Raw genomic sequence first — 22,604 nt, 5'->3', positions numbered from 1 at the left:
TTAATGCACAGTTATAGTCGTTAAATTGACAAATTAACCTTTTATCCACTTGCGCATAAATTAATCACCATGCATGCAAAACATTTAACATTTATGGTTAATAGTAACAAATTGAAACCTATTTAATATAACCTATTCAATGTTTTTATTGTTCCCACACTCGAAGGATGCGATTAATCCCTGCTTGGGATTCAGTTTGCTCTTTGTCACAAAATGCTTCGAACGAGTTCCAAACCCTTAGAGCAACTCCACCCATTTGCCCTTAGCCATGGCAAGGGTGGAGCTAGGGCAAGCACTATTCACGTGAATAGTGGTTGCCCTTGCAAATAGTAAATCGTTTCTCCACCCGTTGCCCTTAGCCATGGCAATTACTATTCACTTTTTTGTTTTTTCCTCCTATTTTTTAATGAAAATAATTAATTTGGGTAATATTTTCAGATAAGATTTTCGGATTCCTACGTGTCAAGACTATTCATAATCAGATAAAATTTTCGGATAAGATATTTGGATTCAAATTTCGGATTAATTTCAAAGTTCAAATTTCAGATAAATTTTTGGGTTCAAATTTTGAATGAATTTCAAAATTCAAATTTCAGATAAATTTGGGTTCAAATTTCAGATAAATTTGGGTTCAAATTTCGGATGAATTTCAAATTTTGAATTTCATACAAATTAGGGTTCAAATTTCGGATGAATTTCAAATTTCAGATATGATTTTCATCCAATAAAATCAAGCCACATGGCATGTCTATCTTGCCAAATTTTTCTATAAAACCAGAGTCTCAGCTCATACCTCTCACACCACATCTTTCTATATTTTCATTTCTGAGAGTTTATAATTCATACTTCATTCATTCTGAATGGAAGAATTTAGGAGATGCTTGGAGAGACAAGAGAGAGAAAGAAGAGAGAGAAACCGTAGAGCAGATGAAGTCAATGAGTTGCAGAGACAAGTCGATGAGCAAGTTCTCATAACAGTGGCTTTGGAAGAAGAAGAGAACCAAGGTCGCCGCCATAGTTCACAAGCCGGCCGCCGCCGGAATGTGGAAAGACATAGGCATTCTAGGGGTAAGAATCTTTTGGAAGATTATTTTATCCCAACTTCTTTGTACTCTGATGTTGATTTTCGAAGGCGATTTAGAATGCAACCTCATTTGTTCAATAAAGTCATGCATGATATTTGCAATTATGATGCATACTTTGTTCAAAAGTGTGATGCTGCTGGGGTTTTGGGGCTTCTTCCGGAGCAAAAGCTTACAGCTGTTATACGAATGTTGGCGTATGGAGCATCTGCTGATCAGGTGGATGAGATTGCCCGGATGGGGAAGTCCACTACGTTGGAGGCTTTGGTAAGATTTTGTCAAGCTGTTGAAACTCTGTACACTAGGGACTACCTGCGTAGACCTACTCCCAGGGACCTCCAAAGGCTTCTGCAAAAAGTCGAAGCTCGAGGATTCCCTGGAATGATTGGTAGCATCGACTGCATGCATTGGCAATGGAAGAATTGCCCAACTGCCTGGCAAGGTGATTATGGAAATCGAAAAGGCCAAAAAAGTATCATCCTTGAAGCGGTTGCTGGTTTCGACACATGGGTTTGGCATGCCTTCTTCGGAGTTGCAGGATCACAAAATGACCTCAACGTGCTGGGTCAATCCCCCGTCTTCAACGATGTATTGAGAGGTCAGGGCCCCAATGTCACCTATGAAGTCAACAATACAGTATACCAGACAGGATACTACCTAGCTGATGGAATCTACCCGAGGTGGACGACTTTTGTCAAAACCATTCCAAATCCCCGATCCCAGAAGCAAAAATTATTTGCTACATATCAAGAGGGATACAGGAAAGATGTCGAAAGGTGTTTTGGCATCCTTCAAGCCAGGTGGTTGATTATTCGAGGTGCGGCCCGCATGTTTGATGAGGAGATCCTCAGAAGCATTATGATGACTTGCATCATCCTCCATAATATGATTGTGGAGGATGAGTACGATTATGATGCTTTAGAGGTCTACGAACCGGATCCAATGAACACGGCTTTGACACGGATTTATGAAAGGCCCATGGGGCCAAATGGAGAACCGTTTGAGCCGGAACCGTTGGTGAGGGATGGTCATTTGATGACCCGAATGATAGATCGATATACGGAGATGCAATCTTCGTATATTCATGAAATGCGTCAATTTCACTTGATGGAGCATCTATGGGCGGTGAAAGGCAATGAAGATTAATAATGGAGAATAGATGCTTTGCTTATGTTTTATTTAGTATGGTTTGGTTGTGTTTTTATTTTTATTGTGCCTTGTTTGTACTTTTATTTTTATTATTGTGCCTTGTTTGTACTTTTAATTTTAATTTTATTATGTTTTGTTTGAAGTATGGAATATGTTGAATAAAAAGGTAATTTATTGAATGCTTTGTTTATTAAATAATGAAATGTAATACAAGTCATTATGAATTACTAATAAAATAAAATACATGAATTATAACAACTTTAATAGAAAACAACTAAAATACAAATACATAAAAGATATGCTAACTAATTTAATGGTTTCCATCATTTAACCAATCCGTGTTGCTAGGCCCATCATCCCGGAAAAGTCTTCTTCTCATAACATCCCTTCGTTCTAGCTTCCAAAATTGTTTTGTTTCAGGGGACATATGACTTGTATTCATCGCCATGGTTTCCCGATCTGTCTTGTCCATATCTTTTTTGCGCAAATACTCCCTTTCACGTGCAAACTCAGCATCAAGGGCCAACTCGTGCTCTTGGCGTTTTTGCTCCATTTCTATTCTTATGCCGTTTTGCCTTGCAATTTCCTCCAAAAATTGTGAATTTTGATTGCTTGAATTACCCTTCTTCTTTGCCTTCGCGGCCTTTCGGCCAATGGGCCTCGGCTCCTTTTCGATGGGTGAGTCTTGACTCATAGGAGAATCAAGAGGTGAATCCGATGTCATTGAATCACGGAGTGGCGTCTCGTTTAACACAACCTCCGGACCCGTTGGAATAATTACGAAGCGTTTGCAAAATTTCACCACCTCCCAACATTCATGATGGGTGAAACTTTTTTTGCCACCCCCGGTTGCACCGAACCACATTTGTGCTTGAATCATCTATTGAACAAAAAAATGGAAATGCAATAAATATTTAAAATATATTGGATATGCAAGAAATATTAACAACATATTAAAAATACAAGCAATATTAACAAAATATTGAAAATGCAAGAAATATTAACAACATATTGAAAATGCAAGCAATATTAACAAAATATTGAAAATGCAAGAAATATTAACAACATATTGAAAATGCAAGCAATATTAACAAAATATTGAAAATGCAAGCAATATTAACAATATTAACAAAATATATATATATTAGGAGATTAAACTTAATAACACAAAAATTATAAAATACTTACCTCGTTAGTACGATTTTGCCCACTTCTATAGTTGTCCATCGCTTTTGCTAGGGCATTTCTCCATTTTCCCAACTCTTTATTGAGAATTTTCCACCTACTGGATAATGCCATCTCCGTACGAGTAGACCCCGGAATTTTTTCACAAAATTCGGCATGAATTTTTTTCCACATATGAAAAAATTTCATTTCATTGCCGGACACGGGACAATGACAAATTTGGAGCCAAGCCTCACACAAAGAAACATCTTCCATTGTGCTCCAAGCCCCTCCGGTTTCGATAGAAGAAGCCATAAAAATATGAAATCAAAATGCTAGATGAAAAAGAGGAAAATGTTGTGTAAAAAGAGTGAATATTAGTAGAAGTATAATGAAATGTAAGAGTATTGGTGTTGAAAGTGAAGGGTATTGATAGGTATTTATAGAAAAAAATACCATAATTTTTTAGAATTTTTTAGAATTTTTTTTCATATTTTTTTCACCCAAAAAAGTCTCAGCCGTTGGATTAGAAAGGAGAAGCAGATCGGAAGGCACTGAGCGCGACACGTGGCAGCCTACCGTTGGCGCTGGCGTCAGCGCTGACGTCAGCGCGCGCTGATTCAAAATTTTTTTACCGTTGGCGCGTGCATTGCACGCGCCAACGGTAAAAATTTTTTGACAGCCCTAGCTGACGTCAGCGTGACGCCAGCGCTGACGTCAGCACCCGCGTTTTGGACCTGGGGCTGGTTTGGCCTTTGGGCTGGCCCGAGTTGGTGGGTCCCACACCAAACCCGGGCCTGGGCTGCACGCTGGAGCGAAATTTTTTTTTTTTTTCTGCCCTTGCCTCGGGCTGGGCTCCTTCGCTAGAGCCACTCTTATTATCAAGATAGGAGGTAGCTCACAGCTAGAGATGACAATTTATCAACTGCACCACACTTTATTATTTAATAAGCTATACTATGTAGATATGCATAGCATTAATTAGTAGAAAACTTCAACGTGAAATGGACTTATTTGGAGAAAGTTGTGGGCCATACGGGCCGAAGAAACGACCCAAGTCTTTGGAAAAAAAAAAAGAAAAAATGTTTTTTCGATTGAGATATAATTTTATGGAGGGAAACTAGGAATCGGAATGCAAATAACGAGGGACAATTATAAAATACGCACACAGAGAAAAATAAAAAATAAAAGAAAAGAAAAAGAAAGTGAGAAGAGTAAGGTAAAGCTCTCCCTAAAACCTTGAAAATCCCCAAGCCCTCTTGTCTCTGTCAAGTACTCCTCTCTCTCTTTCTCTCTCCTCCCTCCCTCTAAACCCCTCAATCCCCGATTTCACGAGCGCCATGTCTGAACCAGTGAAGCTTTTAGTGCACGTGTCTCGGACGACGTCGCGAGACATCTGAATTGCCCTGTGTTTGCTTGCATTGGCTGACCGTCGTCTTCTCGCCGGTGATCTGGTCAGTCCGTCCATGTTTACAAGTATTCACTGATTTTAGTTTTTATTTTATAAATAAAAAATAAAAAATAAATACTGATTTTTGGTTTCAGGGTTGGGTTCTTTTTTCGCTGGTGAGTTTGTGTAATCAAATTCAAGGGAGGTTGTGTGGGTGTGCGTGTTTGGTTTGGCTTGGTTGAAGTTATTTTGAAACAAAACTGAAACTGGGTTTTCGGGGATTTGGTGTTTGGTTGGGTTTGTAAGAGATGAAGGAGGGCTTGAGATCTGGCAAGTTGAAGGTTGATAAAGATAAGCTAGGTGTTGAAAAGAGAGGGGATGAGCTGAAGCAAGGTGGTTCTGATTCAGGCGGTGAGAACAGTCCACATTTGGTTTCGAGCTGTCCCGAGGAACCTGAGAGAGAAATTCTGGGTGATAAAGCGAAGAAAAGCGATGAGTTGGGCAGTGAGGAATGTGGGGAAGATGGTGATACAGGTGAGAGTAAAAATGTGGGAGCAGCCGAGATTGGGAAGAAGCAAATTGATGATGATGGTCTCGAGAAAAAGAAGGTGAAGGAAAAAGAGGTGAATGGTAAAGTGCAAATTGTTCGTCGGGTTTTGCGGTCACAGTCTGCGGTGAATGGAGGGTGTGATAAGGCAGTAAGTGGTGGTGCCCTGGTTTCAAAAAGTAGAGAAAGTGGTGGGTTTCACAACCAATGTACTGATGTAAAAAATGAAGGGGTTCATCAGTTGGGCAGTGAGGAATGTGGAGAAGATGGTGATACAGGTGGGATTAAAAATGTGGGAGCAGCTGAGATTGGGAAGAAGCAAATTGATGATGATGGTCTTGAGAAAAAGAAGGTGAAGGAAAAAGAGGTGGATGGTAAAGTGCAAATTGTTCGTCGGGTTTTGCGGTCACAGTCTGTGGTGAATGAAGGGTGTGATAAGGCAGTAAGTGATGGTGCTCTGGTTACAAAAAATAGAGAAGGTGGTGGGTCGCACAACCAAAGTACTGCAGTAAAAAATGAAGGGGTTCATCAGTTGGGTGAGAGTGAAAATGTGGGAGTAGGTGAGATTAGGAAGAAGAGGAGGCGGGTTGATGATGGCCAAGATATTGATGATGATGGTATTGAGAGAAAAAAGATGAAGGAAGAAAGGATAGGAGGTCGGGCTCTGCGGTCACGGTTTGTGGAGTATCGTGGGTGTGATAAGGCCGAGAGTGTTGGGAAAAGTAGAGCGAGTTATGTGTCTCATGAGAAATGTACTGAGGTGAAAAATGAAGAGGGTGGTCAGTTGGTTGGAGGGTTTACAAAGAAGTTGAAAGGCAAGCGTGGGAGGCCACCCAAGGTGCCCAAGGTGGAAAAGGAAGAAAGTGACAGGTCAGCTGGTGGATTAAAGAAGCAGAAGAAGTTGAAACGTAAGCGCGGGAGACCTCGGAAGGCAGAAAAGGAAGAGAGTGGTCTGGTGGTTGGTCGGTTGAGAAAGAAGTTAAAATCCGAGCAAGGGAGACCACTTAAGGTGCAGGGGTCTAATGTGGCTTTGAAAGGAAGGCTTGATAAGGGGAAAAAAATGAAAGCGAAAATTACAACTAATGGTTCAAATCTGGAAAGGAGGATTATTGGGAAAGTGTTGGATGTGAAGACCTTTTCTCCAGATAAAAGGGATAAAAAAGAAAAAGATTTGGAGAATGAGGATGGAGAAGGAAACAAAGAATGTGAACAGAAAAGAAAGGGAAATAAAGAACAGAAAAATGAGCAGAAGGATCAAGATGGAGAACTCGCCAGAAGTAGGCAAAAACAGTTAGTGAGAGATAAAATGGTCGAACTAATTCTGCGTGCAGGTTGGACGATTGACTATAGGCCTAGGAATGGCAAAGAATACAAGGATGCAGTGTATGTAAGTCCAGCAGGAAGGACTCACTGGTCAGTCACCAAGGCTTACAAAGCTCTTAAAAATCATTGTGAAAATGGTGAAGGTAATTCTGAGGGTTGTAAGGCTGGCTTCAAGTTTACTCCGATACCACCTGAGGAAGTCAACAAACTACAAAGGATAGTTGTTAAGAAAAGGGAGGGGAAGAAGAAGGCAAAGCAGAAGGGAAAAGATGGAAGGGAGGGTGGAATTAATGAAAAGAAGAAGGGAAGGGGTGGGACTAGAGGGGATGGACTTATTGAAGAGAAAAAGGGGAAAAAAAAGGGTAAGTCACTGAAAGGGAAACGTTTGCTTATTGGGCAGGATGATTCAGCAAGTAGAGCATGCAAGGGGAGGTTAAGTTTGGTCAAGGATCATGAGCAACATAAGACGAAAAATAGAAAGCGATGTGCTTTGTTGGTTCGCAACTCTGAGAATGCAGATTCAGAAAATGATGGCTACATACCATATGATGGGAAAAGAACAGTACTTGCCTGGATGATTGATTTGGGAACCCTATCACTTAATTCGAAAGTGAAGTACATGAACATGAGAAGACACAGGTGCTTCTTGAGGGTAGAATTACAGGAGATGGAGTTCATTGTGGTTGCTGTAGAGAAACAATTTCCACTTTCGAAATTGGTAACTCATGCCAAAGTGATTACTCTGAGCCATTTAAACATGTATATCTAGACTCTGGGTCTTCCCTTTTGCAATGCCTGCTAGACTCATGGAATAAACAGGATGAATATGACCGTCGTGGATTCCACTTCGTAGATGTTAACAGGGAAGACCCAAATGATGATACTTGTGGAATCTGCGGAGATGGTGGGGACTTGATCTGTTGTGATGGTTGTCCATCAACATTCCACCAAAGTTGTTTAGAGATAAAAGTATGTATACAAAGCCAGCTGATTTTATAGATTGCTCTAATTGCAGGGATAATAATTTATATTGCTATTTTATCACTGTCCCTTCTGCCCCATAGAGCCATCGTAAATAGGTTAAAGGATTGAGTTTTTTGTTCACATTGTTATATATGCAATGACCTTGGTGGGTGTCACTTTATCTGATTGAACACTGGGATATCCTGAGAATTAACTGGAAGCATTTTATTTATTTTTTATTTTGTCAAAGAGTAGGGACTGCAATGCTATTTAAATTTATTTAATAAGATATACACTCTGAGGGAAGAATAACCTGTTTTTGGTTTGCCTGCAATGCTAAAGTTTATACCTTTCGTTACGTTGTACTTACCCTACAGTAGATGCATTTAATAGAAATAAAAACCGTTTGACGTCTCTATAAACTGGAGATTTTTATGCCTCTAGGTCGTTTAGAGATAGATTTAAATTTATTCTACCAGATGAAAACTCTTCTTATTTTTTGCAGAAGTTCCCTTCGGGTGAGTGGCATTGTGTATATTGTTCGTGCAAATTTTGTGGGATGTTTTGCGGAAACACATGCCAAAGGGATGGCGATGAAAATATTGCCGCGTCAGCATTAATTACTTGCCATTTGTGTGAGGAAAAATGTATTAACTCTACCTCCCAGACCTTTTTTCTCATCTGAGCCTGATTTGGTTATCCTTTAATGTTATTATTATTTCATCCGTATTACCCAAATTGAGTACATTTGCAAAATATGATTGGAACTGTTTTCTTTCTAGATCACCGATCCTGTATTCAGGCAAAGGATGCTGTAAATGATGATTCCCGTGGACTATCCTTCTGTGGGAGGAATTGTCAAGAGGTATTACATTCTGATCTGTTGCGGTAATAATAGCTTGGGACTGCAATATTTATGTAGGGGTTGCTGCATGCATCTGTAGCTTCACATACTGTTTATAGTAGTAAAATGATCTGTTGCATTGCTGCATGCATTCATGATCGGCATGCATCTGCCAACGGGCTAAAAGATCTGGCAGTTTGTTTTTTAATGCTTCAGTTGTAGGAAGATTGCTTACACTATTTTTAAGAGATGCTTATAAGGCTGTAATACATATATACGAATTTTTAATGATGCATGCATGATTTAAATGCTGATATAATTGTGTATTTGAGTGTTTTCAGTTTTAAATCTAATGAGCAATGATTAATTTGTGTTTTTGCCAAACTTAATGGCAAACTTTTTCCTTTTATGTCTTTCCCATTCTTTCCTTACTCCGATGGAAATCCATTTGATAAATTTCTCTACCCATTTTTTATCATACCAGTTATTTGAGAGTCTGCAGAAGCTTCTTGGTGTAAGACGTGAAATAGAAGGAGGATTTTCATTGACTCTTATTCGCAGATCTGATATTGGCTCAGATGTTTCTATTTGCGATACACCACAGGAGGAAGGTTGTGATTCAAAGCTGATTGAATGCAATTCCAAGCTGGCTGTTGCATTTTTAATAATGGATGAGTGTTTTTTGCCTATGGTTGACCACAGAAGTGGAGTCAATCTGATTCATAATATTCTGTATAATCGTGGGTAAGCATACCTTTAATTCACAATTTTGTGTGCGTGTGTATATATGGGTGTGAAACCTTTTTTTAATGGTTTAGACTGTTGCGCATTGTCCTGGAACAAGTATGTGTTCAATTTCTCATTAAAAAGTATGATTTGTGCTCATAATATATAAATTCTTCAAGTTCAAGGTGGTTGCTGTTGGGATCATGTACCTAGGAAAAGTGAAGTTTGACTTGTTCTGAACTGGTCCTTAAATGCTACGCCCATGTGATTGAATGTCAATATCTATTGCAATGTAATTACACTGTTGCCCTTGTATAGCATTTGATAATATTTGCGTGGATCTGCAGAATGCCGATTCAATGTCAGTATCTATTGAAAACATGTGATTACTTGAAAACAGTGTTCGATCTTCCAATTCTCTCCATGTGATTGAATGTCAATATCCATTGAAAACATGTTACATTTTTCCAATTTGAAAATTTTCTTGTATTGATGTTTTTATTTCTAGTATTATTTGTTAATGAGGATGGTCATTGCCGAAATAAAATGACAAACCACTTCAAGTATTTCAAATGAGGGAAAAAAACATCTGAATTATCGTTTGCGTGTTACATATTCCCTAGTGGTGGGGAGGTTCCTATCCTATCTTTTCATTACCCTTGTGTTTATAACTTTATGTTTTGCTATTTTGCTGTTCTTTTCTTGTTTCTACAAACAGCTGTTGCAAAAATGAAAATTTTGTTGGTGATGATTTTTGCCATGCCATGCAAGGACAATTTTGGAAGTTGACCATATGAAAGTCAAGTGCTGTTTAATTTTTTATCACGTTTTTCTAATTTTATGTAGAGAGGTCTAAATGATTTAAGTTGTATGTTTATCTTCTACTTGTGTGTATTTTGCATTCAGAGAAGTTTGAAAGAAGCTTCATTCCATATATTGCAAATTATCTCTTTAATATTTTTAAACTCATGTAGAAAAATATAGTTCTTTTAATGATTATATAATTTTCAATCATCAGGTCAAATTTTAGCAGACTGAATTATGGTGGATTCGTCACTGCAATTCTGGAGAGAGGTGATGAGATCATATCAGCAGCATCCATCCGGTATGTACTTTCATGAATATGTTGCTTGCAACAGTTAATGCATGCAGAATTTCTAAGTTTTTATGGGCATGTCATTCAGACGTATAGTTTTATCACAGACTGCAAATTAAGTCTCATAGATGTATTTAATTCAATTTTTTTTTTTATATCTCTCTTTAAAACATACAAACGATCGTGATAATTCTTTTAAACCCACTCCCCTAATTATTTCTTTATTAATTACTTGTATATCCTCTCTTGGATTGAGTTATACCTTGCTGTAATCCTAAGCAAGGAGTAGAATGACTTTTGTGAGTTTGTGTGCCGCGATTATATTTTGACACTATGTTACTGCTTGGTTGATCAGGATCCATGGGAACTATTTAGCAGAGATGCCATTTATTGGGACCCGCTATATGTATAGGCGTCAAGGAATGTGCCGTCGGCTTCTTACTGCAATTGAATCTGTATGTTGAATTCGAATGTCTCTGCCTTACATGTGTGCTCACAAGCTGAATTTCATTTTTTATCTCATTTTTGGAGTTATTGGAAACATGTTCATAAGTTTTTATCTGCTGATTCTGGAATCCATTCTAGTTTGTAATGAGATTGAAATTACCATCTCTAGGTAATCTAAGACTTCGTGTTTCAAAAGCGAATTGTTTACTCTTTAACATCTGAAAAGTTTCTTTCTTGTTTTCCCCCTTTCTGAATTTGTCATGATTTAGAAGTCTAAATGTCTGCTTTATGTCTGATTAAATTTCAAACTCTGTTATCATAGGGATATATTTTTTTTTAGTGTTTAAGGTAAATCATGAATTTTCATAATATTGCGAAGAGTCTTTTTGTGTCCTTATAGCGTACTGATCCTTAGCTTTCTATTTCTTTTTGTGCCATTTTCTGAACCATGTTTAGGCTCTCTGCTCTTTGAACGTTGAAAAATTGGTCATACCTGCAATCTCGGAACTTAGGGGAACATGGACTTCTGTTTTTGGTTTTAAGCCCCTTGAAGAATCAGGCAAGCAGAAGATGAAGAACATGAAAATATTGGTTTTCCCTGGTGTAGATATTTTACAGAAACCATTGTTGAAGCAGTTATCAGAAGCAAGTATGATTCCTCTGGAAGGTATTTAGGAAATCAGCATAGATGAGTATCTTGTTATATCATCTACAGAAACCATCATTTGTGTCAATGTATCCGGTTGTTATATGATTGAGATTGTATTTTCTCTTGTAGGTTTGGGGTCCACTGAACTTGAGCATCAGCAAACTGGGCAGGAGGTGTTATTTTATAATAATGAGAAGCTTTTGGCTGGGTCTGGCAGTGAAGCAACTGCACCCTGTGGAAATGAATTCCAGAGTTCTGCTTCAGTTCCTGATGTAAGGGCAGTGGAAGTGGACACCCAACAGAACCATAATATCGCACCTGAAATGGAAAGCAAATCTTGCACGTTACATCATGTTGATTCTGAAGCCCCTGACGCTGGTATAAAGATCCTTTCTGCTTCCGGGGAGGGCACTGAAAATATCGACTGTGAGGTGAGGATAGAAGATGTCACTATTAAAAACCTCAGTTCTCGTGATGAAGGATCTATTTGCCACTCTACTGAAAGTAACGCCACTGAGCTGCAGGCATCTCAGGATGCCAAGGACCTTAAACATCATGGTTCTCAACATTTGCAGGTCGCAGGATCTACTTTTTGTCTGAATGGAAAGATGTTTGAGACTTGTGAAGCGGAATATAACCATCCTGCTACTGAGCATACACCTACAGTGACAGTTGAGGAAACTAGGAAGGTCTCCTGTGATGCATTTCACCTGACTTCCATATTGGCACACCAAAAAGCAGATGATTTTGAAGGTTATTGTACGTTAAATTCTCATCATTCATGTGGGGCAACTCTTCAAAGTAATGGAATTACCAAGTCCCCTGATGTCATTGATGTGGATTTAACTCCCAATGGGTCTCCGACGGACACAAAATCCTTAAAGCACTCTGAGTTTGATTCTTGGGTTGATAATACAAGTGCTGTGGCAAATCTTCAAAATAATGGAATTACCAAGCTCCCTGATGTCACTGATGTGGATTTAACTCCCAACGGGTCTCCGATGGACACAAAATCCTTAAAGCAATCTGAGTTTGATTCTAGGATTGATAATACAAGTGCTGGGGCAAATCTTCACAGTAATGGAATTACCAAGTCCCCTGATGTCACTGATGTAGATTTAATTCCCAACGGGTCTCCGACGGACACAAAATCCTTAAAGCAATCTGAGTTTGATTCTCAGGTTGATAATATAAGTGCTGGGGCAAATCTTCAAAGTAATGGAATTACCAAGTCCCCTGATGTCACTGATGTGGATTTAACTCCCAACGGGTCTCCATCCTTAAAGCCATCTGAGTTTGATACTTGGGTTGATAATACAAGTGATGCACAGTGTGACCCAAACAATACTTCTGTGGTGGCTCTTCACTGTGGATCTAGTGGAGGTAACTCAGCTGGTACTTCTGAGGTGATAATTGTATCAAACCCGGCTAGTTGATCTTATTTTGATGTACATTGACAGTAAGTAGTGTAAGCAGGAGGCTTTTGGTAGCAATCTACGACAGAAGAGTACTACTTGTAGTAGTATTTTGGCAAGGGTTGATAAACCGATTTTCTCATCTTATAGAAAGCAAATACAGTTTTTGGTTCCATGATTTTTAGTTAGGCGGTAGAGCTTGAAGCAGCTGGTCGAGGAGCCAAGCTTGTTCCATTGCTGGGAGTAAATATGTAAACTTTTTTTTTTTTTTTTTTTACTTCTTTCAAGTACAGTTAGGAAGATCACCAAGCCGTAGCATTTTATAGCTTAGCACAATGGAAGATTTAGATGCTGCCTTGGAGGGTTGTATATTTTTTGCCCCTCTGGTGCTCGTTGTATATGAAAGATCCATTGCTTAACCATGAAAACAGCGTTTCATTTTGGTGCTCATTGATTGTTTGCCATGCTTTCTTTTTCCTTCTCTTCGATTCATCACAGTTGCGGTGGTATGATAGCATTAAGCTGGTAACAAGTTCATGATCGAAACTTGTCCCGAGTTCATGTTTGATTATGTTTTTGTTTTCTTTTTGAGAAATTAAAGAGAGGGGGATAGGACTTGAGAAAATTGAGGAGAGAAGAAAGGAAGGTGAATACATAGATTTAAGTTGAAAACCCCCCTCACCTAATACCGTTTGTATAATAAAAAATGTAGACTCGAAAGAAAACCATTTTAAGTTAATTTTAGTTTTATAGTGTAAACTATTCTATGCATTTTTTTCCCACTTTCTCTTTTCTGTTGTTCTCTTTTTCTTCTCTATCTGCTGTAGTTGCAAACTTTAATATATAAAAAAATTATTTTTAAAAACCACTGAAGAAAAAAAACATATGATTAATTTGGCTTGGAAAGAAAAGAAAAATAACGCATTTATCATGGGCTGGGCCCTAAGCCCAAAAGATAGGTACCCATTTTTGTTTGGAGTATATAAATCATTCATCAAGTACCCGGCGCCTAAAATTAGGGTTCGCAACGCTGCTAGGCTTCTGTCTTCACGCTCACACAGGCAAAGAGCTGCACAAAAAGCTTCAAGATCTAAACCCCTAGCCATGGTTATCTTTCTCTCCCTCTCTCTCTATATCTGTCTCTGGATCCTAATGTCTTAAATGTTGACTAATATTTTAATTTTCTGTGGCTGGGATTTGGAATGTGCAGTCTCTGGTAGCGAACGAAGAATTTCAGCACATTCTGCGTGTGCTCAACACAAATGTTGACGGCAAGAAGAAGATCATGTTTGCCCTAACCTCCATCAAAGGTATCGGTCGTCGTTTCGCCAACATTGTCTGCAAGAAGGCCGATGTCGACATGAACAAGAGGTACCTTTCTCTTCAGCCCCTCCATCATTTTATCCGATTTTGTATGGGATATAGAAATAGCTTAGCTTTGCTCATCCTAAATTGAAGAACAACTACTTTATTTTGATTGAAAATATTGGTCTTCTACTTAGTGATACGAGTTGAAGTCAACTATTTTGATAAGAAAATGCGTATGCTTCTGATAGAGAATCTTGGATCCTATTTCCATATTTATATTTGGGTGCTTTAGATTCCAATATGATTGCTAATTCTCTCCTCTTAAAATTATGGCTTTAGAATGCACAGTATAGGTTGTGCCATCTGCTTCAAAATGTAGTGCATACAAAGAAGCTAGTTTATTTTTAATATTGCTACATTCAGCTTCATTTGACTTGTATATTGTGGGTTTTATGCGGATGATAGAGCTGGAGAACTCTCTACAAAGAACCTAGTTTATTTTTAATATTGCTACATTCAGCTTCATTTGACTTGTATATTGTGGGTTTTATGCGGATGATAGAGCTGGAGAACTCTCTGCTGCGGAGCTTGATAACCTCATGACCATTGTGGCGAATCCTCGCCAGTTCAAAATTCCAGACTGGTTTTTGAACAGGAAGAAGGATTACAAGGATGGGAGGTATTCTCAAGTTGTTTCCAATGCATTGGACATGAAGCTGAGGGATGACCTCGAACGCCTGAAGAAGATCAGGTTTGTTGTTCACCATCAATTAAGCTTAGTGGGTGAAATATGTATCATTTGTGTCTTGCATTTGATAAGGACTTCTGAACGTGGAATTTGCAAGTGAATTTGATTGGGTTTCTTGTATCTTGTAATGCTGTTGGCTTGCTTTAACAGATTTCATTTGGTATCGAGTTGATAAATTGTGTGTGCTCTGACAGGAACCACCGTGGTCTCCGTCACTACTGGGGTCTCCGGGTACGTGGGCAGCACACCAAGACTACCGGACGCAGGGGAAAGACTGTTGGTGTCTCCAAGAAGCGATAGTCTGCTTTTGCAATTTCTATTTCTTAAGCTCCTTGCTGATGATGTTTTCATTTTAGCTTGAGAAATTTTGCTTCTTTAGTATATCTGAGAATGTCTTTGAACTCTGAAAATACCTGTTTTGGATTATTTCTGGGACGTATTTGTTATTTTAACTGAGGCATAGTTTCTTTAATTGTAATTTCCAAAGTGAATGTGTTCCAAAATTCTGAAGCCCTTTGTTTTGGTGTCACCTAATTTTTTGCTAGTGCAACCAAAGGATCCAATTGAAATTGGTGTACTTTTAGGCACATCTACTATCTGCCCTGCAATTTTACCTAGTGTCTTCAATGTCTGAAATCCTTCCTATCGTACTTTCTAGTTCATGGATTTCGACAAAAAAATTCTAATTTGAAAGACTAGAAAGTTTTGGCTGGATATGAATTTTTGTAGCTTCTGTGTAAACAAGTAGGATTTGTCCTACCCTGGGCTTGGTTCATTCTGGGCCCTACATTGTAAAGCTTCTGGGCCATTCTGGGTTTAATCGTTGGTCTACCCTGATGCCACATTGAGCCCAGAACGGACAACGGTGGGCCTAGTAACGGCTTGGCTTCAATAGCCTATATACTACTCAGTGATAAAATTATTATGAGGCATGAGTTTCACATACATCAACGGTTAGAAATTACTCTCGTGTGGATTGAATTGGTGATTAACCCATCATATGTATATATATTTATTTTTTCTTATGTGGACGTCCAAACGTAATGCACTGTATTTTCTATTACTCCTCATTGCTTTTCTTCCTATTTACAATAGCATTCGTACAGTAATAACTGACCATCAACAATCAAAAATAACCTACGGGGCATTTGGATAACTGACCATGCACAGCTCAAAGTACTAACATGTGAATGAAGGTTCCATGGATGATTATTTTCGATAATTGGGGTGGTGGTGAGAGTTCAACTGTGCAAAAACCATACGAGCACATGTTTACATGTACAATGTATAATAATATGATGGGTTCCCAATCTGTCCTTAGCTTCAAGTTGAACCATAAACAAATTATATATGCGCAGAAGGCAGAAGCATTGAGATAAAATAAATAAATAAAAGAGAGACAAAAACAAGATTCCCTGATCCCTTCTGCCCATTTTGTCTGAGTGCATAGACTTTCCCAATTATCAAGCAGACCCCCACCACCATTGAGTCTGCAGACACTGTACCCTACCTTATTCATATAATTTGTATGAGGTGCATCATTTAATTTAATTTATTTCCCCGTAAATCAGCATCGTTTAATGTCAATTACACTGCGTTTGTACGTACTTGTAGTTTTATAATACTCTTATTTAAACAAGTAGTTTCTAATTAATCATGAAAACGGCGGGCGCACAAGATTTGCCCGTTTCATTATTTTATCTCTCCCGTTCTCTAATGGATAAAATGAGAAGAGAGACACAGAGAATGACAATGAAACGAAGATATGAAAGGTTTTCAAGAAGTAGGCACCTACGTTTAGTTTGCGTGAACCAATTGTCAATTCCTACAAGACTATTGGATTGGTTTCCTTTCCCACATATTTTGTAATTTTGGGAAGTAAAGGGGTTTATTAGAAAATAGTCATGTGCTGCTTAAACTTGCAGAAAAGTGAAACTGTGGAGTCCATGTCAAAGCGTAGCAGTGATATTAGGTGATGGGACTAAACTTCGATTTTGCTCTCTCTCTGCTTGGGAAACTTCCACCAATCGACAAATCGTTTACATATTTGTATATATGGATGCTTTTTCTTAAAGTAATTAAGCATGCTTATATCCATATTAACATTTTTCCTCTTTTTAACAAAACCTATACAATTTGTTAAAAAGCACGGATTTGTCTTGTTTCCTGACTTGGTAAGTACACTTTCTTTTGTTTATTATAATATTTAACTCCAAAAATAATCTAATCAACCACTAATATCTATTTCCGAAAGTCAGGAGAGTGGTTGAACTTGAACATGGAAGTGTCTTTGGATTCAAAAGGTGAGAAGAGAACCAGTCAAGCCCATTAGCATCAAAAATTATATAATACTACGGTAATATAGTCACGTAGCATATGCTTCTTCGTCCGAGTTAAGTAACTTCACCTAATAGGTAACTCCATTAATTATCAACTTCACCTAATAGCAATAGTTAACCAAACCAAAACAGGCTAATTAGGTTTATGAGTTGAACAAAACCCACATGCCAAAAACTTAATATGAACAAAAACCCCATGTAAATGCGATGATAGTTTCTGGCTCCGCCAGCTGGGGCTGAAGAAGGGCTGGCTAGTAATTTAATTGGGCCGTCACAAAAGTCCATTTTTTCTCAACGCAATCTACGCTAATGATGGAAAAAAACAAAAGCCCTGTCAAAATTTCAGCGTATAAAGCTGATATTTGACAAGGACAAGCTATGGAAGAGAAGAAGATGAGGGAGACAAAGACTGAGTTAGAGTTGTTTGATGTGATTGAAAACAACAACAAAAATAAAACTACCGACTTCTTGGGTTCTTCTTCAATCCCATCACCGCCGATCCATTCAAATATTACATTTACTGCTAATAATTAAAATATCATACAAGCCAAAAATATTATTTTTATTTTATTTTATTTCAGACGCACCGTGAAATCTCACAGACGCCAGCTGTGAACTCGGGTAATTCTCCGCCGTCACCCCCACCGGGAGATGGCATGAGGCTGACGAGAAGATCGGCAAAAGCGCCGATGATGAACTTGTGGGTACTCTTAGGGTTGAGCGCAAGATAGCACAGCAGAAGCTCATGCAAGAATTCCCAGTTTGATTTATTCTTCCCGCCCTCCTCCTCTTCGTTTTTCGTTCCCTCACGCGCCTCCACCATCTCCTGCATGGACCGCCGAAAGTCCCGGTAAGGGTCCGGCGAAAAAGTGGGGACCGCCACGCTGTGGTTGACGAGCTTGTGGTCGGGGGACTCTGACGAGGCGGCAATGGACGACGGTGGCGATGCGGATTGGTCGACGATGGAGTTGGAGCGGCCTGGGGAGGAGAAGAAGAAGCGACGGGAGGCGAAAGCGGTGGCGAAGTCGGCGGCGGGGGCGTCGGTTTCGGTTTCGGAGGAGGAGACGAAGGAGGAGCTGAGGGATTTGGAGGTGGTGGTGGAGTCAAACATGTACTGGTCGTCGTAGAGGGAGTTGAAGTTTTTTATCATCAATGAGGTTGATGACGTGGATGTGGTGGCGGTAGCGGCGTCGGCGGCGGTGGTGGGTAATGGACTGCTGTGATCGTTATCTGGGGAGTGGAGAGTGAGTGGCCGTGTGATCTTTGTGAAGCAGAGATTTAGGTTTCTTCCTAGTGTGTTTGGCATTTCTATTGTTGGTGTTAGAGAGAGTGGGAGATTAGAAGGAAGAAGAGAGAGAGTCCGTCTGTGTGAGCAGTGTGTTTAGTCATATACAGAGATATATATAGTTGGTGAAGTAGCAAACTCGAAGTTTCTGAGAAATTTGAGTCATCACTTGTACTTGCAAATAATTTATCATAGTATATTATTAGTAAATATTTAATGTTCATGGTAATAACGTCACGTAATTTCTCATAATTTTGATTAAATTGAAGGAAGGTGCATAAATAAACGCAGGTGAGCTTTCACATCATGGGATGGGAAAAATTATCTGTTTCAAGTTGAAGATAACTAAAAGCTAACAGTACAGTATAACATACATATATACACATACAGATTTTTGTTACTTTTCCTATTTCTGCATTACACTGTCACTATTGAAATTTAAAGAAGACAGTGATGGATCAAACGGTTTAGATTATCTTATCACTTTATAGATCTTCCAATTAGGACCTCTCACGTATTTGGTCCCACAGTTATGTAATAATTTTATACATATGCTTTTATTATATGTATATTCCGGACTAGTTCATCGAAAAAGGGTATTGGCTTGGTAGATGAGTGATCTTATTATGTTGGAATCCTCGTAGATATAGAATCTTAATAGGACGTGTGAGCAACCTTTTCTTTTGTATTTTTGAAAAAAGTATATTCCTGACTGAATATCTATCCAATTTTCATGAGGTAAATTTGCTCATACTCAAACTAGAAACTTGTGAATTCAACTGTGAATAAAATAGTTAGCGAACGTGAGGTTTTGAAGGAGGGAAAATGGGTGGGTAAGAAGGTACATATAGGTTCCAACCAAATCACAAGATTGGACAGACCATGCACATGGGGGTAGTGGTGGGGGTGCTGGTGACCCCTTGGCCTGGCCACAGACACAGAGCCAAGCCAACTAACATTTTTTGCTTCAATTCATTGATATTCATGGAACGTGTCCCAAACCAAAACCCAATTAATCCCCCATTTTTTGGGTACCCTACCCATCATATTCATATACATCTCCACTCCATGTTGGAAACAAGAAAAAGCAGCCTATCTCTATCCACCACATGTCAAATCCATCAACAATTATTTATTTCCTTCTTCATTGACAGAAGAAGCTAGGAGCTAAGCTAGCTCCATGGCTAACTAATAAAATTCATTTTAACATCCATGCATGATGACGAAGACAAAACACAAAAGTTTGTCTAAAAAGAAATGGGCTGCCAGAAAAAGAAAACCAGTGTATTGAAAGATCAACATCACCTGAAAAAACTGAAAAAGCTTTGGAGACTTTTGGCAACATCGTTGGTTAATCAATCTCTCTCAAGTGTTCATTTTCTTATTATAATGTTTCTTTTCCATCAAATGCACGAATATATCTTTCTGTCAAATTTTTTGAGTTTCGTGTTGGGATGATTGAGTTAATGTGTACGTCGGCATCGATAAACATCCCCACTGCCACCAAAGCACAGCTGATTTCAAGATTTTGATGTGAGAGAGAGAGTAGGTAGCTAGTTGCTTTAAGTGTGTTTCACACTCAGTTTTCAATACGATCGGCCATAAGCCCTACACACAACACAACCCCTGTTTCCTTGAAACTTGAAAGGTTGAAAAAGAACAGGTGTTCTTTCTCATCTTTTGGTCATTGGGATATCATTTGTCAATGGACTTGCAAAGAAACCAGAGATTGAATAAATAAATAAATCAAGTAAGCCTATCATGGCCACGAGCAAATCAATTATTTATAGAGGAAGCCTTCCACTGACTTGTCGATCGTGTGGGGTAAGGAGGGAGGGAAGCACAAGAAGATAACTGAGAGTCAGAGGAGTCAGAGGAGAGGTTCTTCAATCTTCAGCATATGAGATCTTAGATCCTCCTAGCTGTTAATTTCATTGGTTCTTTTGCTGGAAAATGTAGACATATATAAACCGGCAGCCAACCAAGCCATATGTATGAATCAGATAGCAAGAAACTTCCCCCAAATCAGAAGTACTTATGATTCTCCTAAATTAATAATTATTTGGTTACTCTATTTTAAAATATTCATATCTTCATTGATCCCTGCCAACCCATCTGTACGGATCAGTCTTCTGGCACTAATACATAATTTAGACATGTTAACTCTGATTTTCAAGAAATCTTGTAAAACTTATGTTCCCTTTGTATAGGATTTTGTGCTTCCACTGAAGTGCATTTACACCTCTTTTTTCTTTTTCTTTTTAAGGTGATGGAGGAATATTATATTGAATTGTTTTAAGATTGTTTCTTATGTGAATTAAACTGAATACACTTACTTTAATTATCGAAGAATTTCTACAATTGATTCTCTATTAAAGAAGTGTGTTGAGTAGTTCAATATAAACGCCCAATAATAATTTTTCAATTTATCTGAACTACAAAGAGATGTAATATGTGGGGTTATAGCGACAACATTTGCGAACCCAAACTATATATGGAAACATGTTTATACTTTAAACCAAACACTTGGGTTACATGATTGACTAGACAACTCCTTATAACGCAAAATATATGTCTACATTATTGTAGCAACTTGTAGCACTAACAGAAACTAAAAACTCCTTGAGAAGGTTACAACCGCAAAATTAACCATGCATGCGTGCGCACATATATATCTGTACGTATACATTATATAGATCTAGACTTGTAGGTTTATTTTCCAGTGTTCTGGTTAAGCCTCGCGGCTGCGGCCAACGATTCAGCCACACCTCCACGAGTGGTGCTCATAGTCGGACTGTTCCTTATCTCTGCCCCTATCACCGCCTTCGCATCCTCCCTCGTCACAACTTTGTCCGCTGGCAGCTTTTGAGTCGCATCCTTCATTATTTTCACGAAACAATTAAATTAACAGATCCCCCTAAAACATAATGATCAATTAATCTTTCAAATTACGTACCTCTAGCACATCGCCTAGTTTTTTCTTGTTGACGTCGCGCGGGTTAACAGAAGCTGCGTACTGAGCCATGGCCGCAACACCCCCGGGATCTATTTCGGTTCTCCCAGTGGCTTTCATCTCGGCGGCTTGTATTGCAGCGGCGTCGCTTTTGTCAATGGGTTTGTCGCCTGCTGACAGAGCAGTGGCCTCGAGAGCTTCACCAATTGTAATTGCATCACGGTCCAGCGCTCCTCCTGGCGATCCCATCGGCAAAGGCGGTTCCACATATTTGGCCACAACCTAGACTTAAAAAATTTCAATAAATTTAAGTGACAAATTGAGCTAGACCAACATACATAGGAACACATAATTATAAATGTTCATCTTCTATATATATATATATATATATGAAATTTTGTACCTGTCCACCAACGTGTTCGGTAACAACGCGGTTGCCATCGGGATTAATTCCTTCTGTAACAGACACTCCTTCTTCTCTGGCTACTTTTGTGGCATCTCTGTGGCCAACGAGCCGAGCGCGCTCGTTGTAAGTGGCTGCCGACTGCATGACTGCAGCCGGGCCGCCCCTCTGAGTCTCTCCGAGAACTAGGTTTTCAGCAGCCTGGGCTGTGGCAGCGTCTCGGGGTGCAACGGGACGGGATGCCAACTCCCCTGAAACATTGAAAACGTCGCCGTACTTGAGGGGTTCCTGACCGGGGGACTGGTCAGGTCGTCTCCGTGGCTGTTCCTGGCTCATGTTTGATCGCAAATTTCAGGGATTATTTTTCAGTGTGTTTTACGAGTATAGGTTGTGCCCAAATGAAACACAATATGTAACAAATATAAATAGGTATGTGAACGTACGGAATGGGATGAGTGAGAATTTGACAGCAGGGTCTTTGAACTTTACACGTGGCGGGTGTAGAATGAGGATTTTTGGGGCTTGTTTACAGGTGGTCACTCTGTTTCAAGTTGGGCTGCATCTCCCGCGCGAGTCCGCGACACTTGGACTTGGGTCGGTGTTCGGCGTCAAACGAGTAGAAACTTGGACACGTGTTATCCTGATCCTTACGGCTAAGACAGGTCACCACGTAGAATTTTCTTACAAGATGAAATTGGGCTGCGGCCCAAGCTTGATGGGCTCTGATATCATGGTTTAAGACCAGGAGAGAATTTTCTTGAAGATGAAAGTAG

At 39.2% G+C, this 22,604-nt stretch overlaps 4 protein-coding genes across 4 annotated transcripts; 2 read left to right on the top strand and 2 right to left on the bottom strand.

The window, feature by feature from the left end:
• On the top strand, window positions 4,046–13,268 carry LOC18766697. The gene is given in 10 exon segments (XM_020570197.1): window positions 4,046–4,849; window positions 4,941–7,278; window positions 7,281–7,624; window positions 8,124–8,265; window positions 8,401–8,483; window positions 8,947–9,206; window positions 10,207–10,293; window positions 10,640–10,739; window positions 11,188–11,398; window positions 11,510–13,268. Coding segments are annotated over 9 exon segments (4,719 nt in total). The 5' UTR covers window positions 4,046–4,849; window positions 4,941–5,093; the 3' UTR covers window positions 12,817–13,268.
• Window positions 13,799–15,380, top strand: LOC18766284 (40S ribosomal protein S18). Its single transcript, XM_007200410.2, has 4 exons — window positions 13,799–13,902; window positions 14,006–14,166; window positions 14,666–14,854; window positions 15,046–15,380. The coding sequence occupies exons 1-4, from the start codon at window positions 13,900–13,902 to the stop codon at window positions 15,149–15,151; spliced, it is 459 nt and encodes a 152-aa protein (XP_007200472.1). The 5' UTR covers window positions 13,799–13,899; the 3' UTR covers window positions 15,152–15,380.
• Window positions 17,585–18,618, bottom strand: LOC18768403 (transcription repressor OFP12). The gene has a single exon (XM_007199142.2). It carries the CDS (start codon window positions 18,494–18,496, stop codon window positions 17,768–17,770), a length of 729 nt encoding a protein of 242 aa, XP_007199204.2. The 5' UTR covers window positions 18,497–18,618; the 3' UTR covers window positions 17,585–17,767.
• On the bottom strand, window positions 20,969–22,221 carry LOC18766808 (late embryogenesis abundant protein D-34). The gene is made up of 3 exons (XM_007200040.2): window positions 21,832–22,221; window positions 21,432–21,710; window positions 20,969–21,352 (listed from the first exon to the last, which is right to left on the bottom strand). Exons 1-3 carry the CDS (start codon window positions 22,165–22,167, stop codon window positions 21,188–21,190), a joined length of 780 nt encoding a protein of 259 aa, XP_007200102.1. The 5' UTR covers window positions 22,168–22,221; the 3' UTR covers window positions 20,969–21,187.

The sequence above is a fragment of the Prunus persica genome, chromosome G8 (assembly GCF_000346465.2).
Source record: "Prunus persica cultivar Lovell chromosome G8, Prunus_persica_NCBIv2, whole genome shotgun sequence".
Taxonomy (NCBI): domain Eukaryota; kingdom Viridiplantae; phylum Streptophyta; class Magnoliopsida; order Rosales; family Rosaceae; genus Prunus; species Prunus persica.
This window is presented reverse-complemented; position numbering and strand designations above follow the sequence as displayed.

Bases quoted from the DNA above. Each gene is read 5' to 3' on its own strand.
- LOC18766284 (XM_007200410.2), top strand. The intron at 14,167-14,665 runs GTACCTTTCTCT...TGCGGATGATAG, and splicing joins GATGTCGACATGAACAAGAG to AGCTGGAGAACTCTCTGCTG. The intron at 14,855-15,045 runs GTTTGTTGTTCA...GTGCTCTGACAG, and splicing joins GAACGCCTGAAGAAGATCAG to GAACCACCGTGGTCTCCGTC.
- LOC18766808 (XM_007200040.2), bottom strand. From the start codon at position 22,167: ATGAGCCAGGAACAGCCACGGAGACGACCTGACCAGTCCCCCGGTCAG. The intron at 21,711-21,831 runs GTACAAAATTTC...TTTTAAGTCTAG, and splicing joins CCGAACACGTTGGTGGACAG to GTTGTGGCCAAATATGTGGA. The intron at 21,353-21,431 runs GTACGTAATTTG...AAAATAATGAAG, and splicing joins AACTAGGCGATGTGCTAGAG to GATGCGACTCAAAAGCTGCC.
- LOC18768403 (XM_007199142.2), bottom strand. From the start codon at position 18,496: ATGCCAAACACACTAGGAAGAAACCTAAATCTCTGCTTCACAAAGATC.